General features: G+C 36.8%; 1 protein-coding gene across 1 annotated transcript; it reads right to left on the reverse strand.

Moving 5' to 3' along the window:
- Positions 1 to 1,538: 1,538 nt before the first annotated feature.
- On the reverse strand, positions 1,539 to 2,492 carry LOC114098325 (olfactory receptor 51J1). Its single transcript, XM_027942492.2, has one exon. It carries the CDS (start codon positions 2,490 to 2,492, stop codon positions 1,539 to 1,541), a length of 954 nt encoding a protein of 317 aa, XP_027798293.2.
- Between the last annotated feature and the right edge of the window lie 11,984 nt (positions 2,493 to 14,476).

Consider the following 14,476-nt stretch of genomic DNA (forward strand, 5'->3'; position numbering starts at 1 on the left):
TAAAGATTCCCAACACAATCTTTAGAAACAAAAATGACTTGCTAAGATGTTCGTTTTATGCCAAGCCATTTAACAACCTGGTGCCATCACCTATTCTGCACATCTTTAGATATGGGATGTCTTCGGATTCTATAAAGATACTCCCCCTTTTCATCCCTCTTCTCAGAATCATTCTCTCAATCCTCTGACTATCTATAGGATTGCCAGGGTTTACCTGCTTGATTTTCCTTGATAATTCAATATCATTGTCTTCTGCAGAACTTTGCCACTGGTGGTTAGTTTTAGGCAATTGCGGATCCCCAGGTCAGAATCTAGGAAAACTGGTAAAGGAAAACCTGGAGACAAATTCACAGAATTAACTTTTACAAGAAGTCTTTGCCAATTTTTGCCATCCTTGCAATGTAAAACAGAACCATTTAAAATATTTAAAATTCATAATCAAAAGCTTTTTTATTTGTGTTATTTATATATGGGGCATTCAAATGTCTGCATAAAATTGATTCTAAACATTTTTTCATAGGAAGCATAAAATATAACAAAGATGTTGAACGTAGTAGTGGGTAAATTCCTTTCTACGCTTTGTAATACAAGGTGCCTTGTCTCTTTATTACTGCTTTACCTTTAGGGCCTGGATCATGTCTGATGCATTGATTGTGTTCTGTAAATTCTACTTGGCTGACTACTAATAAGGTCAAGGAGATTCTAACTCATAGATATGTAGGTTTAATAAGATGCTTATTATATCTAAACATCAGCTTTTCATCTGAAGAATAATAACTATATCATTTTGTAATATTTTAGTCATTTCCTACCTCAGGTTTGTTGATAATGTTCATATTTAATAATAAATATAAAGTACCCAGTATATATTTGCATCTCAAAGATCTTAATCTCTTTCTCTGAAAAATATAAGTATAAGCTCTTCATATTATTTCAAGGGTCTGAAAAGGAATATCCAGCCAAACAAAAATTATCAATGTCTTCAAAGAGGATGTTTACTTGAAAGTTTCTGCCATCTTGGGGGATAACGTCAGAATTTTGCACAACATACAAGATTAGTAATTTTTGGTCTCTCCCAGTGTGCGACCTTGGTGAAGTAGGGTAAATGCCACATTAAAGCATGTAGGGGAAGCCTCCTTTGAGCTAGCTCTGGTGTTCCCTTGCTATGGAATCAAAGGGCCAATAGCTCAAGAGAATGCAACACACTTACTTCCTCTCTCCCAGGTACAGAGGACTCAACAGATTTCTCAGGACACTTTCTGAATGTGTTCTCATAAACAATCTTTTTTTGCAATCCTGATTCAAGTATGTGAGGTAATGGAAAACTTCATGTCACATGATCTTTTTAAAAATATTATTAGTTTTCCAACTGTTTAATTATGCATATTCTGTGCCTACTTGCATTTCCATTCCAGTTCACTGCCAGACTATGAAAGCCTCCTGTTAGACACTATGTTTTAAGGCAATCCCAGTTACAACCACATAAGGTAACTATAGAAAACCAAACAATAAAACTCCGTTTTTAATTTGGCCTTTGATTAAACTCTGGATCTCTTCTTTGCTAGCATTCTGATAATGCCACGATGAATCTCCTTGGTTTTAATACTATAGACAATGGGGTTGACAACAGGTGGGAAGAAAAGGTAAGCATTAGCCATCATGGTTTGCAGCAGAGGAGATATATGCTTTCCAAAGCGATGCACCATAGACAAGCCAATCATAGGTATATAATAAGCTAATACAGCGCAAACATGTGAACCACATGTGCTGAGTGCCTTCTTCCGCCCTTCTCCAGTGGCAATACCCAATACAGTGTGAAGTATGAGCCCATATGAGATTACTATGAGCAATGAATCCAGCCCAAAAGTGGAGGTAACAATGAAAAGTCCATAGATATTGTTGATAGAAATGTCCCCACAAGGTAGATGGATAAGGTTAGGGTGGAGGCAAAAGGAATGAGAGAGAGCATTATGGCCACAGAAAGGCAGCCTCCATAAAAGCATGGGCAATGGAGCCATGAGCACAATGCTCTTCAGTCCAATAATAACTCCTGTGCCAAAGATACGAGGCAGTGTCAGAATAGTGGTATAGCGCAGTGGGCTATAGATGGCCACGAAGCGGTCTACAGACATGGCCAGCAGCACAGCTGACTCCATAATGGAGAAAGAATGGATGGAGAACATCTGGAAAAGGCATGCTTCAAAACTAATCTCAGTGGTGCTAAAAAGGAATATACCTAGCACTGTAGGCAGGGTGGATACAGAGACACCAACCTCAGCTAGTGCTAACATGGCAAGAAAGAGATACATGGGCTGATGTAGGGAAGCATCTGTTCTGATGACATGAAGAATGGTGCCATTTCCAAGGAAGATGATGACGTACATCAGGCAGAAAGGAATGGATATCCAGAAGTGCTCGGCCTCCAGGCCTGGGATGCCAACCAAAATGAATGTTGTAGGCAAGAACCCCAAAGAGCTATTGGAATTCATCATGCTGAAATCTCATCCCACAGGATCTGGGACACCTGCAAAATTAGAAATAAACTAGTGAGGTGACATTATTATGGAGAAAGATGATTGAGCATTTAGGGAGGGAAGAAGAAAACAAACTCAGATTCATGTGGCTAACGGTCTCATTTCTGGAAGTTGACAAATTACCATCATCAGGAGATTCCCGTTGTGACGCAGTTTACAGTTTCCATTACAGGGATGTTCTTGGCTAATAGAAAAGTACGCATCTAAACTGAAGTGACCTTGAATCAGCTGAGGAAAAAATGACTGCCCTGTTGGCATCAAGATGCTTGACCCTAGAACGTCACTGGGGAGACAAACAGGGACGCAATTTCAGCAAGAGTTATGAATTAATGCTGGGAATAGGTGAGCAGATATTAGTTATAAATACATAGATTCAAGGCACAGAGTATGGCATACAAAACAGCTAAACGAGTGTGTATGGGTAATTGAATGATTAAAGTCCAAGGCAAAGCCAAGACAATGGAGTGAACAGAGCCTGGAGTGAGCTGCAGAATTAAACTAGAAAAGCATGGGGTGTGGATCTACACTGGTTTAGCCATTCTGAGCTTTGAAAGTTATAGGAAGCAACCATAATGATTGTGTGCAAAGGTCTGGATGATTCAGAAGGAATCAGGTTCATGAAAATATTTTCATGAATATTGTCCCTTGACTCACAGTTCCCGAAAACAACTTACCTTACCCAAATGAAACTTCTTTCTGGCTCAGGTGCACTTCTCAATTCTCTCTAACAGCAATACCAGGAACCTAAACAGATTTTCAAGGAATGCTTCCTGACAGGAGAGGAAGGCAACAGAGGAGAAAACCACCTGCCTACATTGAACTGAGTGTTACTAGTCATAATATAGTAATAACACAAGGAATCCTGGGGCTGGGAAGGTAGTTTTCAACTCATTTACTTAAATACAAACACACACACACACGCACACACAAACACACACCTGTTTAACTATTCATACATGAACATAGTTTACAAACTCAATGAAAATATGCCTGAAAATCCTGATACGAATTCTCCTTCAGCCACTGCTTAATTTCCCTAGCAACAGTGACCCCATGCCATCAGCAGTCACCCATGCTGGTTATTACTAAATTCTTCTCTGTCCTGCAGATCTGTAACCAGCCAGAATTCTGTGTGAAGCACCATACAGGGCTCAGGCAACATAGAGTCCTGGACCTACTTAATAAATCTTTGCAACTTTCAACCACAGATCAGAGAGTACATCTTCTCCCACACATATTCACACACAATCATTAAATACCCTGAGGTTTTTTATTCCCAATAGTATTAAGTTCCATAGAAAAAAAATTAGGATACCATAAAGGGGACCTAAAGGAAAAAACCTAATTTATTTTGGAAGTCAGGAAAAGCCTTCTTTGGAAAGTGACACTTCAGCTGATAACCTGAGGAATTAGCGAAAAATTTCCAGGTTAAATTGAGAAGTTGAGTGAAGTGTGACACAGAGGGAAAAAATGACACTGTTACAGGTATGTAAGACAACACTTTGACAAAGACTGGAATAAAACATGGAGAAAATGAAAACCATTAATATACTATGATGTTCAAATCATTGACAATTGTGAAGAAATACGAAAATATAGGGAGGAAACAATTAAAAAATAATTTTTTTTTTGCCCAGATAGGGGATCTCTGGGCACTTACCATGGCCAGATGCAGTTTAACTAAGCAGATACTAGTTTAGGAAATGCTCTCTGTGGAGGGTTGCACTTAAATTTAATGTAGAGAAATTCAGAGGCAAATCATTGACTTCATAAAATGATCACACATGTCATAACATCCCAGGGATGGAGGCTTGGGGAACTTCCCCTGTCCATTTTGTATACTTCTTTCCATAAGCACAACTTATTTTTAGTTCCTTAGAGTATCAGCAAACCCCTGGATCACACAACTTTTCCTCTGTGCTTCCTAACTGCACTCTTTGTCTTGCCTGCCACATCTCAAGTGACCTGATATTATTAGAAGGGACAAATCTTGGCAAATACTGGAAGTCTCTACTTCCCGGTCTTCTCTGCCCTACCTCGCTCTCTCATGTGTTCCTATTTTGTTTTGTTTTCTATCCTTCTTGCATTTATGCATTGATGTCAACCTTTATCTCAAGTCTCCCAAACCAGATAGTATAAGGCCAGGCCTTTTTGAAAGAGATCCTCAGCACAATCATTCCTCCGAGTTTAGGATTTATTCAACAAGAGCACTCCAGTATGGGAGATAACAAAAGGGGTCATTTAGTGTTTACTCCAGTATAACAGGACAGAAAAATCAGCAGAAAGAAAAAGATGATACAATGATTCTAATATCCCTGAAGCAAGACTGGATTGGAGGTGACTCCTATGTGCAACGTAACTTATTTTACTTTTGTGCACTTTTGTGGTTTTTTTTTGTTGTTATTTAAGATAAAGATGTTACTATCTACCACAGACAATGGCTATGACTATTCAACATGATCCTTTAACAATCAGTAAATATTAGTATCCTTTCAACCCACTATTTCTTTTCCAAGGCATTCTTTGAAAAGATCAATCATGGTCAGCTTATCTCTTACTTTCTATTAAAAGTGTTCTTCCTTTATCACTCACTGATACTCAGAGCACATCTGTGAGGAAAGCAAGAAGACAAAGTTCCCACTTAACAAATAAGCATCTAAATAAGACATATGCATTGTGAGAGTAACCCACAATAATATCATGGAAAAACTATTTTGACCCATGGTGTCATCTGATATTTTTGTTTTGCTCTTCACCAGCTGTTAAGCCTAGGAAAACACTATGCTCATTCTACCATACAGGTTCAGATAGCTAGGATTTGCCCTCTGTAATCCCTCTTAAGGGAAAGTACTGATTATGGAAAAATCTAGAGGGCTCCAAAGAGTGAGGCAGGGGTGGGAATCCTGGAAACTGCTTTAGGAGGAGGCAGGGATGGGAGATTGTGGCTTGATCACTCACCACAGGCATCAAATGGTCCAGGGAAGCTCATGTTAACAACCACCACTTTGGCATTATTACCTTCCCAGTTCTTGGGCTGGGGTGCTGCCTCCCTCTTTGTAAGCTGATCAGAAGCCCTGAGAGTAAAGTGATAGGCAGGGAGTCAGGTCCACTGAGAAATTATCCAGGTAATTACATCACCCTTTCTTAATATCCAGAGACCTCTACAGGAAATAAGCAAAGATATAGAAATGAGCACAATAATATTTACCTAGTATGATAATTAAGGTACATAAATTACTTATAACATATGCTGCTTAAAAAAAGTATTCCGTAAACATGGGTATGCACAATTCTCCATAGCCAGGTTATGGAAGCAGCCTAGATGTCCATCAACAGATAAGTGGATAAAGAAAATATGGTACATATGTATAATGGAGATTTTTTTCAGCTAAGAAAGAATGAAATTATGTAGTTTGGAGAAAAATGAATAGCCCTAAAGAGTATGATTTTAAGTGAAATAAACCAGATACATAAAGTCAATTATCATGTTTTCTCTCATATGTTGAAGCTAGAGAGAAACAAAGGGAAAAGGGGCAGTTACAAAAATGGAAGAGAAACCACTGGGTAGAGCAAAGGGAACAGGAGAGGGTGAAGGAGGGTAAGGGGAGATACTGTAGAGTAATATTAACCAGGCTATGTTATATGCATGGACAAATGTGCCAGATGAAATCCATTATTCTGTGTAATTAACATGTACAAATAAATGACTTTTGAAAAGCACACCTCAGATATTGGCTATATAATGATTGTAGGACAATTGTATCTTAGAGAAATAATATAACAATTTATTGTGATTATTAACTACTACTTTTATGAACATGTATTTATCAAAAAGGGAGCAGGGCACAGAGAACACCAAAAACATCCAGAGAACACCAAGTGTGCTCAATGAGAAGGACCTGCAAATTCTGCTTATTGTTATGTACAGACTCATTTCCTTTTTCCCATTCCATGATGACTTCAGTTTGGTCTTTAACACAATATGAAAATGTGGAGTCGTGACTTAGAAATAGGGGTATCTCTGGAATAAGATAATATAAGTAGTTCAAACTAATTCTTACAGTGATCTCATCATACATAACTGGTAACAATTTAATGTTCCCCCTTTAACTAGCAATAGATGGTGTTGAGTAGCTTTAAAAAGGTGACTGAAAATACTGACATAAAGTTCTAATGTTTCTGACACTGTATAAATTCTTGTTAATAGCATGTTGAATTTTCAGTGACTGATGAGGAGTGGAGAGAAAAAGAAATTAGTTCAATATTAACATAGTTCGAAAAACAGAGAAAACTCTAAGTACCCATCTCTGCCACTCCAAGCATTATCAAACCCAGCTGTCCAATGGAGATGCAAATTATCTGGTTTTTCTTGGATAAAACATCTCTAAAATATTCATTCCACAATTTTCTGGATAATTAATTTGGATTTTCCACATGAGGATGAAGGAAGGTATAGGACAAAAAAAAACTATGGTAGAGTTAGTGGAAAGAAGGATTTGCCCACTGTAATCCTTCTTAAGGCAAAGAAGTATTCTATCCAGTGGGAAATGTTTTCCATTGCCAACCTACATATTGGAACATATTTAATCAATATTTATTATGTGTATGGAAGGCTGGACAAGACTATGACTCCTTCAGAGCATGTTTCAGAAACTGCAAAAATGATGACAGAAACTTAAATCCATCATGGCTCCCAAATTTAAATTCATGTGCTGATATCTTCTGAACCCCTACCTGGGAAGACAGCATGGATCTACTTACATTATCCAAAAGAAATACATTTCTCAAGAAGACAGGAAGAGACCTTTGTTTATCAAGATGTACCTGTGAGAAAACCTCCACACCTTAAGATAGAAGATTAATCAAAATCTGTGTTAGGAAAAAAATAAGAAAAAAATTGAATAATCTTTTTCTCAGTCCTGAACTGCTGACAGAGTTGAACCAGCAGATGTGGTTTTAAGCCTCTGGCTTCAACTTTCTATAAATCTTTGAACTCGACCTTTTAAATTTGTAAAATAAGGATGTGTGTGTGTGTGTGTGTGTGTGTGTTATATATGTACATATACATATATATATATATATATATATATGTGTACATATATATACACTAAGAGAGTGAATATATTAACACATATAAAAGAGCCTTATAAACTGCAATAATCATTGGCTACATGGAAGTAATATCAACCATGTGGGAGACAGGTTTTCCAAGTAGAACGTGACTTCTCATTGAGGAATGAACGTCAATAATGACATAAAGTCTTCCTTGTTATAGGACCACCCTGATACTCGGGGCTTTGTTTCTTCTCTAAATGATATCAGTGGGTGTGTATTCCTTTTCAATTCAGTCCTTCACTGAAGCATATTGGTAGCCTAAGTAATTTTCTTCTTCTTTATAATGCTTAATATTTTGAGACAGTTTCGAGAATTTCCTTTGATTGCTTATATGGCACTAGTTATTTTAATTATATACTTTATTTATGATTTCAGACTTCATGTCTTGCATTTTTGGATTTTAGAGCAGTATGCTTAAGAGGTAACACTGTAGGATATTGGGTCTTATTGCCCAAGTGGAGACCTAGCCTGTCACTTCTTGTCTGGATCACCATTTCTCCATCTGTAAAGCAAGGGTATTATAAGTCTGGCCCTATAGTCTGAACTTAGGCTTAAAGAGAAGTTTGCAAATAATACACTTCTGCTAAATGCTGCTATTGTTGGTGAAATGATAATATCATCAGTACAGTTGAGACAATTTTCATGCTTTTTTCGTTTAATACTGCCCTGTTATTGTGGATAATATTTGATTTTTAAATATCAAGCAATTTCTTAGTTGCTTAAAATTGTTTATATTGAAGATATCAACCCAGAATTTTTGACCCAGACTCATTATACTGAAATCTTTCAAGAATCTAGAATGCCTCCAAGAAATAATTGATCTTGTTCTCTGAAACAGAACAAAAAATGATTTTCTCATGTTATAAAGTTTCACTACTTTCCATGAGTTCCTCTGAGCTTTCGAGAATGATAACAACACAATTATTTGCATGAGAAATTAATAGCTGTGTAAAACTGTGACAACACTGAGCCTCAACTGACATGTAGAAGGAACCAGAGAGAAAATAAGCCCATCCATAATATAGGCTACAGGGAGGGAGATCTTCTTTGGACTCCAGCCTAAAACTTACAATGATCATCTTTATAGTCTGTTTGCTGCTGTGTTCATTTCATGAGTATCAATTAAAAGGTGAATAAAAGTGATTCTAAAATACCTACCCACTGGACTTTAGAAGAGTCTGGTGCAGGGGAAGTAAGTGGCATCAATTTGAATTATTAAGAAGAATGATGAGTTTTGCTCCCCATCTCATTGTTCAAGATGGAAGGAAGAGTCTGTCTCATGCATGCAATTTCATTGAATGACACTTCTTAATGCCTGTGAGCCTCTACTGATGGAGGCTTAGCTTAGCTCCTTGGTGTGTTCCAATACAGCATTGTTTTTTTTTTTTTTCTTTCCTTGCCTTGCCTGTCTATTGCTATTTGTTAGTTTCACTTATTATTTTTTGGTGGTTGTTATCATTTGCTTTTCTTCTCCCCACCCACTTTTCTCTGCAACGTTTTCTGTTTTCTTTTTTTCCCTTTCTTGGGCACTCCAGCCTTCAGTTTAACTAGAAATTCTATTTTAATTCAAATGCACCCACCTTCCTTATTTCAGATCCTGCTCAGATGTCAGTTCTATGATGTCTGCCCTCACTCAGGCACGCCTCTCACAGCACGTCTCCCTAACCTAGCACTTGGTTCCTAACTGCAATTCAGTGACTTAGATGAATTTCTTCTAGTGGTTTTCTTCAGAGACTAGAGCCCATTTTTGCAGTATATCTTTGTGGCTTGTGGCATGAAAAGGGAAAGGGAAGCCTGGCAGGAAGCAGGAAGAAAGATGCACACTGATACACAGTGGGATAGGAATTAGTGAAAAAATACTTTGTCTTCTTTGGTTGACTACAGAAACTTTTGAAGGAAAAAGATAATTTAATTTCCCTTTTAATTTAATTTTATGTGTGGAGCTGAGATAGCAGGAAGTCAGAGATGAGTGCTAATGAGTGAGGTATAAGGGTCAACTGTGCAGTATTATAGATAAAGCCTGGTGTTTGGTAGAGAAGAGAGCAAGGAGGAATGGAAATAAAATGCACTAATTTAATACTGCATATCAGGCATCGTGGAAAGGTGTTTTATGTCTGTTTTCATTATATACATTGTCTTATTAATTATTTTAAAAATTTATTTTAATTGTAGTTAGCTATACATGACAGTAGAATGCATTTTGACACATTATACATAAATGGAATATAAGTTCTTATTCTTCTGGTTGTACATGATGTAGAGTTACACCAATCTTGTAATATTACATGCACATGGGGTAATAATGTCCTATTCACCCTACTATCATTCCTACTCCTAAACCCCCTCCCCTACTTTCACTCCTCTCTAAGACAAAGTACCTCTATTCTTCCTTCCCCCCACATTGTGAATTAGCATTTGCATACCAGACAAAACAATTTTGCTTTGGTTCTTTGGGATTGGTTTATTTTAGTTAGCATGATATTCTCCAGCTCTATCCATTTACTGGAAAATGCCATCATTTCACTCTTCTATAAGGCTGAGTAATATTACATTGTGTATATATACCACATTTTCTTTATCCATTCATCTGTTGAAGGGCATCTAGGTCGGTTCCATAGCTTGGCTATTGTGAATTGTACTGCTATAAACATTGATGTGGCTGTATTGCTATAATATGCTGATTTTATGTCCTTTGGGTATAAAACAAAGAATGGAATAGCTGAGCCAAATGGTAGTTCCATTCCAAGTTTTCTGAGGAATCTCCACATAATCAACCATTATGCTTTCCATAGTGGTTGCACCGATTTGTAGTCCCACTATCAATGTATGAGTATACCTTTTTCCCCGCATCCTCGCCAACAATTATTGTTGCTTGTATTCTTGACAATTGTCATTCTGACTGGAGTAAGATGGAATCTTAGAGTAGTCTTCATTTGCATTTCTCTAACTGCTAGAGATGTTGAACATTTTTTCATATATTTGTTGACCGATTGTATTTTTTCTTCTGTGAAGGTCTGTTCAGTTCCTTAGCCCATTTATTATTTGGGTTATTTGTTTTTTGGGTGTTAAGTTTTTTGAGTTCTTTTATATCTTGGACATTAATGCTCTGTCTGAGGTGCATGGGGTAAAGATTTTTCCCATTCATCTTCACATTATTGATTGCTTCCTTTGAATGATCTAATCACACTCATTTATACCTTGAAAGAGTGAGAAATTGGCATTTCAAGTGATTTACCAAAGTCACAGAGTTATTCATTGACAAAACTGTCATTAAAGTTAGGAGGGAAGGAAGCTGAAGGAAAGCCCTATAGAGAGAGAATAGATAAGCAGGAGTGGGGGTGGAGCTGGGTCACCAGAGTTCTGTTAGGGAGGAGTGGACAGCAGGGATCTTCAGAGGAGCTGGGATTATGGGGTAAGCAGGCCCCACAGTATGTACAGCTAGCTGCAGAAGATAGAAACTGGAGGCCACAAGGATGCTTTAGAGAAGGCAAAAAGAGGAGGGTAACAACTCTAAAGAATGAAAACCAACTTAGAATCAAGACCCTAGTGGAAGAATTACTGAATTTGAGGGCAGTCTGTCTCAGCTTAGTTTTTAGCTCATTAGCCAGAGACAGTGACGACTGACCTTTGTATTTAGCTTGAATTTAGAATGAATCTTTCTTCTCCCAATGTTGGTAGTCCATTTCCTGGGAGACACACGCAAACCAGGCTTCAAAGAATAAGCTGCCTCTGGGACTGAAGGAATAATTGGATCAAGAGCAGAGGATCTCAGAGGTGTTCTCCGAGAAGAAAATTATGAGAAAATATAGGAAAAGATGTGTATACATGAACATGATTTTTGTGCATGCCCAAGCATGCAAGTTTATGTAAATATATATGAACACATAAATATTCATTCATTTATATTCAGGTACAGGCATAACCGTGCTTGTTCATGTAGAATTTTATATGCAAGTTTACATGAATCCATGAACATGTATATCTTTCCACATGTACCAGTTGAAAGTGTATACATTCATGTCTTTATATGTGTATGCATGTATTGCAATTATCTTTTCACATATGTTTGTGTAGTGTACATGCATATTTTTCCAAATTCTTCTTAAATACTTTAATGTTTATTTCCTACTCATTCCAATATCTTAATCTTCATTGGTCAAGAACAATGTATTCTATGGGCATAGACAGAAAGGACCTTGTTCTAAAGTTGGCAGAGAAGGGTCTAAGGCCTTCTCTGATTTTGCAGCTTGCAAACTTGAACTCAGAGTTTGTAAACTTGTACAGGTTTGCAGCTTTTACTCAGAGCTGGGACTTCTTCCCTTAGGTTATTGATTCAGGGATATACCTCATCACCTCATCACCTACGGGTTGGATAAAATTTCAGTCTTAATTCCCCCATGTGGTTCTGGCTGTTTCCCTTGTTTTTTGTGCTTATGAAGAAGCAGGACCCTTGTTCACCATGTCACCCATTGTTCAGAGTCCTATTCTGGGTCATTTAAATATTAGCTTTCACAAATTTAGAGCATTTCTAGATATTAACAAATTAATAATTTCTGCGAAATTAAAGGATTAGAGAATCTGTTTTTTAAAGTATGGAATTACTGCTTGGACTTTGAAAATACATTAAGTTCTTGTTCAAATAATGAGTAAGAACTGAATCATAAGTGAGTGGATGGTGGATTAGAAAGTATAAATAAGTTTGGAGAACAGATAGTTGACTCGATAAATAAGCAGAAAATCAACTTTGCTAAATACTTAGAAATACAAAAGGGACAGAGAGAACTCAAGGGAATCTTAGAGCCAATATAGAAAACAGACAAATCTAAAAAATAAGAAAAATAAAATAATGGGCTGGGGTTGTGGGTCAGTGGTAGAGTGCTCGCCTAACACGTGCGAGGCCTTGGGTTCGATCTTCAGCACCACATAAAAACTAATAAACAAAATAAAGGTATTGTGTACAACTAAAAAATAAATAAATATTTAAAAAATAAAACAATATTTTGAGATTATGGAGATCAATATCTGAGACAGGAAGGAGTTGGAAAAGAGCATCATCTGTAAACTTTAAATTCAAAAACTCCCTGAGCATTGAAACCAACTAGACATTGTTCTGTCTCTCCACCCCAATACATGAGAGAGATCACAGCTGGTAAAAAGAGACTAAATAATTCACTGTGAATAGATGGGGACAGAGAACACATATTCTCAAGAACATAGTCGTAGGTATAGTCCAGCAGAGGGCAGCAAAGATCTGCCTCCCAGAGTTGGGCTGCAACATGTCTTGTGCTAGAGGTAGTAAGAGGTTTTAATGATTTGTTTACTTATTTCTCATCTGGCTGCTAGCTTTTTAGTTAGGGGAATCGGTATGTTCCATCTGTACTCCATATACAAGGAAAGGAACCTGCCACAGGAAGTATTTGCAATATTTTTGTTATAAAACAGAAAATTTGACCCATAATCCCCAACATACTCTGCCTAGCTTACCATTGCATATATGTAATATACTGAATCTTTGAATTTATTTACTATGTTTTTATTTTAGCTTCTGCTATTTTATTTTTCTTCGTTTTTTGTGCTCCTCCTTTAATTGTATACCCAAAGGAGAAAATTGCAGAATCATTCATCTATTAATAAACTTTGCTAAAATGTGATTGGTTGCTTATAAAATTTTTATTTTTAATAGACCATTGTCAATGTCTACAATAAATATCAAATAAGTGAATAAACATGACTTTACTGGGGCTGTGTTGTAACTCAGTGGCAGAGTGTTTGCCAAGCATGTGTGAGGCACTAGGTTCAGTCCTTAGCACTACATAAAAATAAATAAATAAAAGCGTGCTGTATATTTATGACTGCAAACTACCAAAAAAATCACTTTACCAAAGACATTTATTTTTAGAAAGCAAAATGCAGATGATTGTTTAGCAACTGTTCAAATAGCCACTAAATTATCTTAAATCATAAAGGTAATATGGTAAATGCTGGTAATCATCTCTTGAATGGGAAATTTATTATAATCATCAAAGATGATATATTGAAGAATGAGCACTTTGTAGATGAATTTTAATGGGAAACAGACATAGGGAATATTTTCTACTTACAAGGTCTAGGTTCTTTAAAGTTTCTGATCCCAAAGTCTTAGGACAGCCATCAGAAGTTGGTTACTAGCTTCCTCTCTAGCCCAACCCTTCCAAATAGGAATATGTAATTAGCCTGACTGACTCAACCATTTTATGTTTGAAGTGTTTTGGACAAATAATTTGCTGAAGTCCAAAGTTTCTTGCATTGTGAGAAACAACATTTATATCTAATGAAGAAAGAATCATAAGGTTTGGACTCTGAACCTGATGTTGTAATTTAAAGGAACACTTGAGATATCTTTATTTCAGTTTTATTTTTGCTAAAGTAAATGACAATGGTACAGAATAGAGACACAGAAACCAATCCACAAAACTACAACTATCTTATATTTGATAAAGGGTCTAAAAGCATGCAATGGAGGAAGGATAGCATCTTCAACAAATGGTGCTGGGAAAACTGGAAATCCATATGCAACAAAATGAAACTGAATCCCTTTCTCTCACCATGCACAAAAGTTAATTCAAAATGGATCAAGGAGCTTGATATCAAATCAGAGACATGCCGTCTGATAGAAGAAAAAGTTGGCTACGATCTACATACTGTGGGGTCGGGCTCCAAATTCCTCAATAGGACACCCATAGCACAAAAGTTAATAACTAGAATCAACAAATGGGACTTACTCAAACTAAAAAGTTTTTTCTCAGCAAAAGAAACAATAAGAGAGGTAAATAGAGAGCCTACATCCT

Source organism: Marmota flaviventris, chromosome 9 (genome assembly GCF_047511675.1).
Source record: "Marmota flaviventris isolate mMarFla1 chromosome 9, mMarFla1.hap1, whole genome shotgun sequence".
Lineage (NCBI taxonomy): Eukaryota > Metazoa > Chordata > Mammalia > Rodentia > Sciuridae > Marmota > Marmota flaviventris.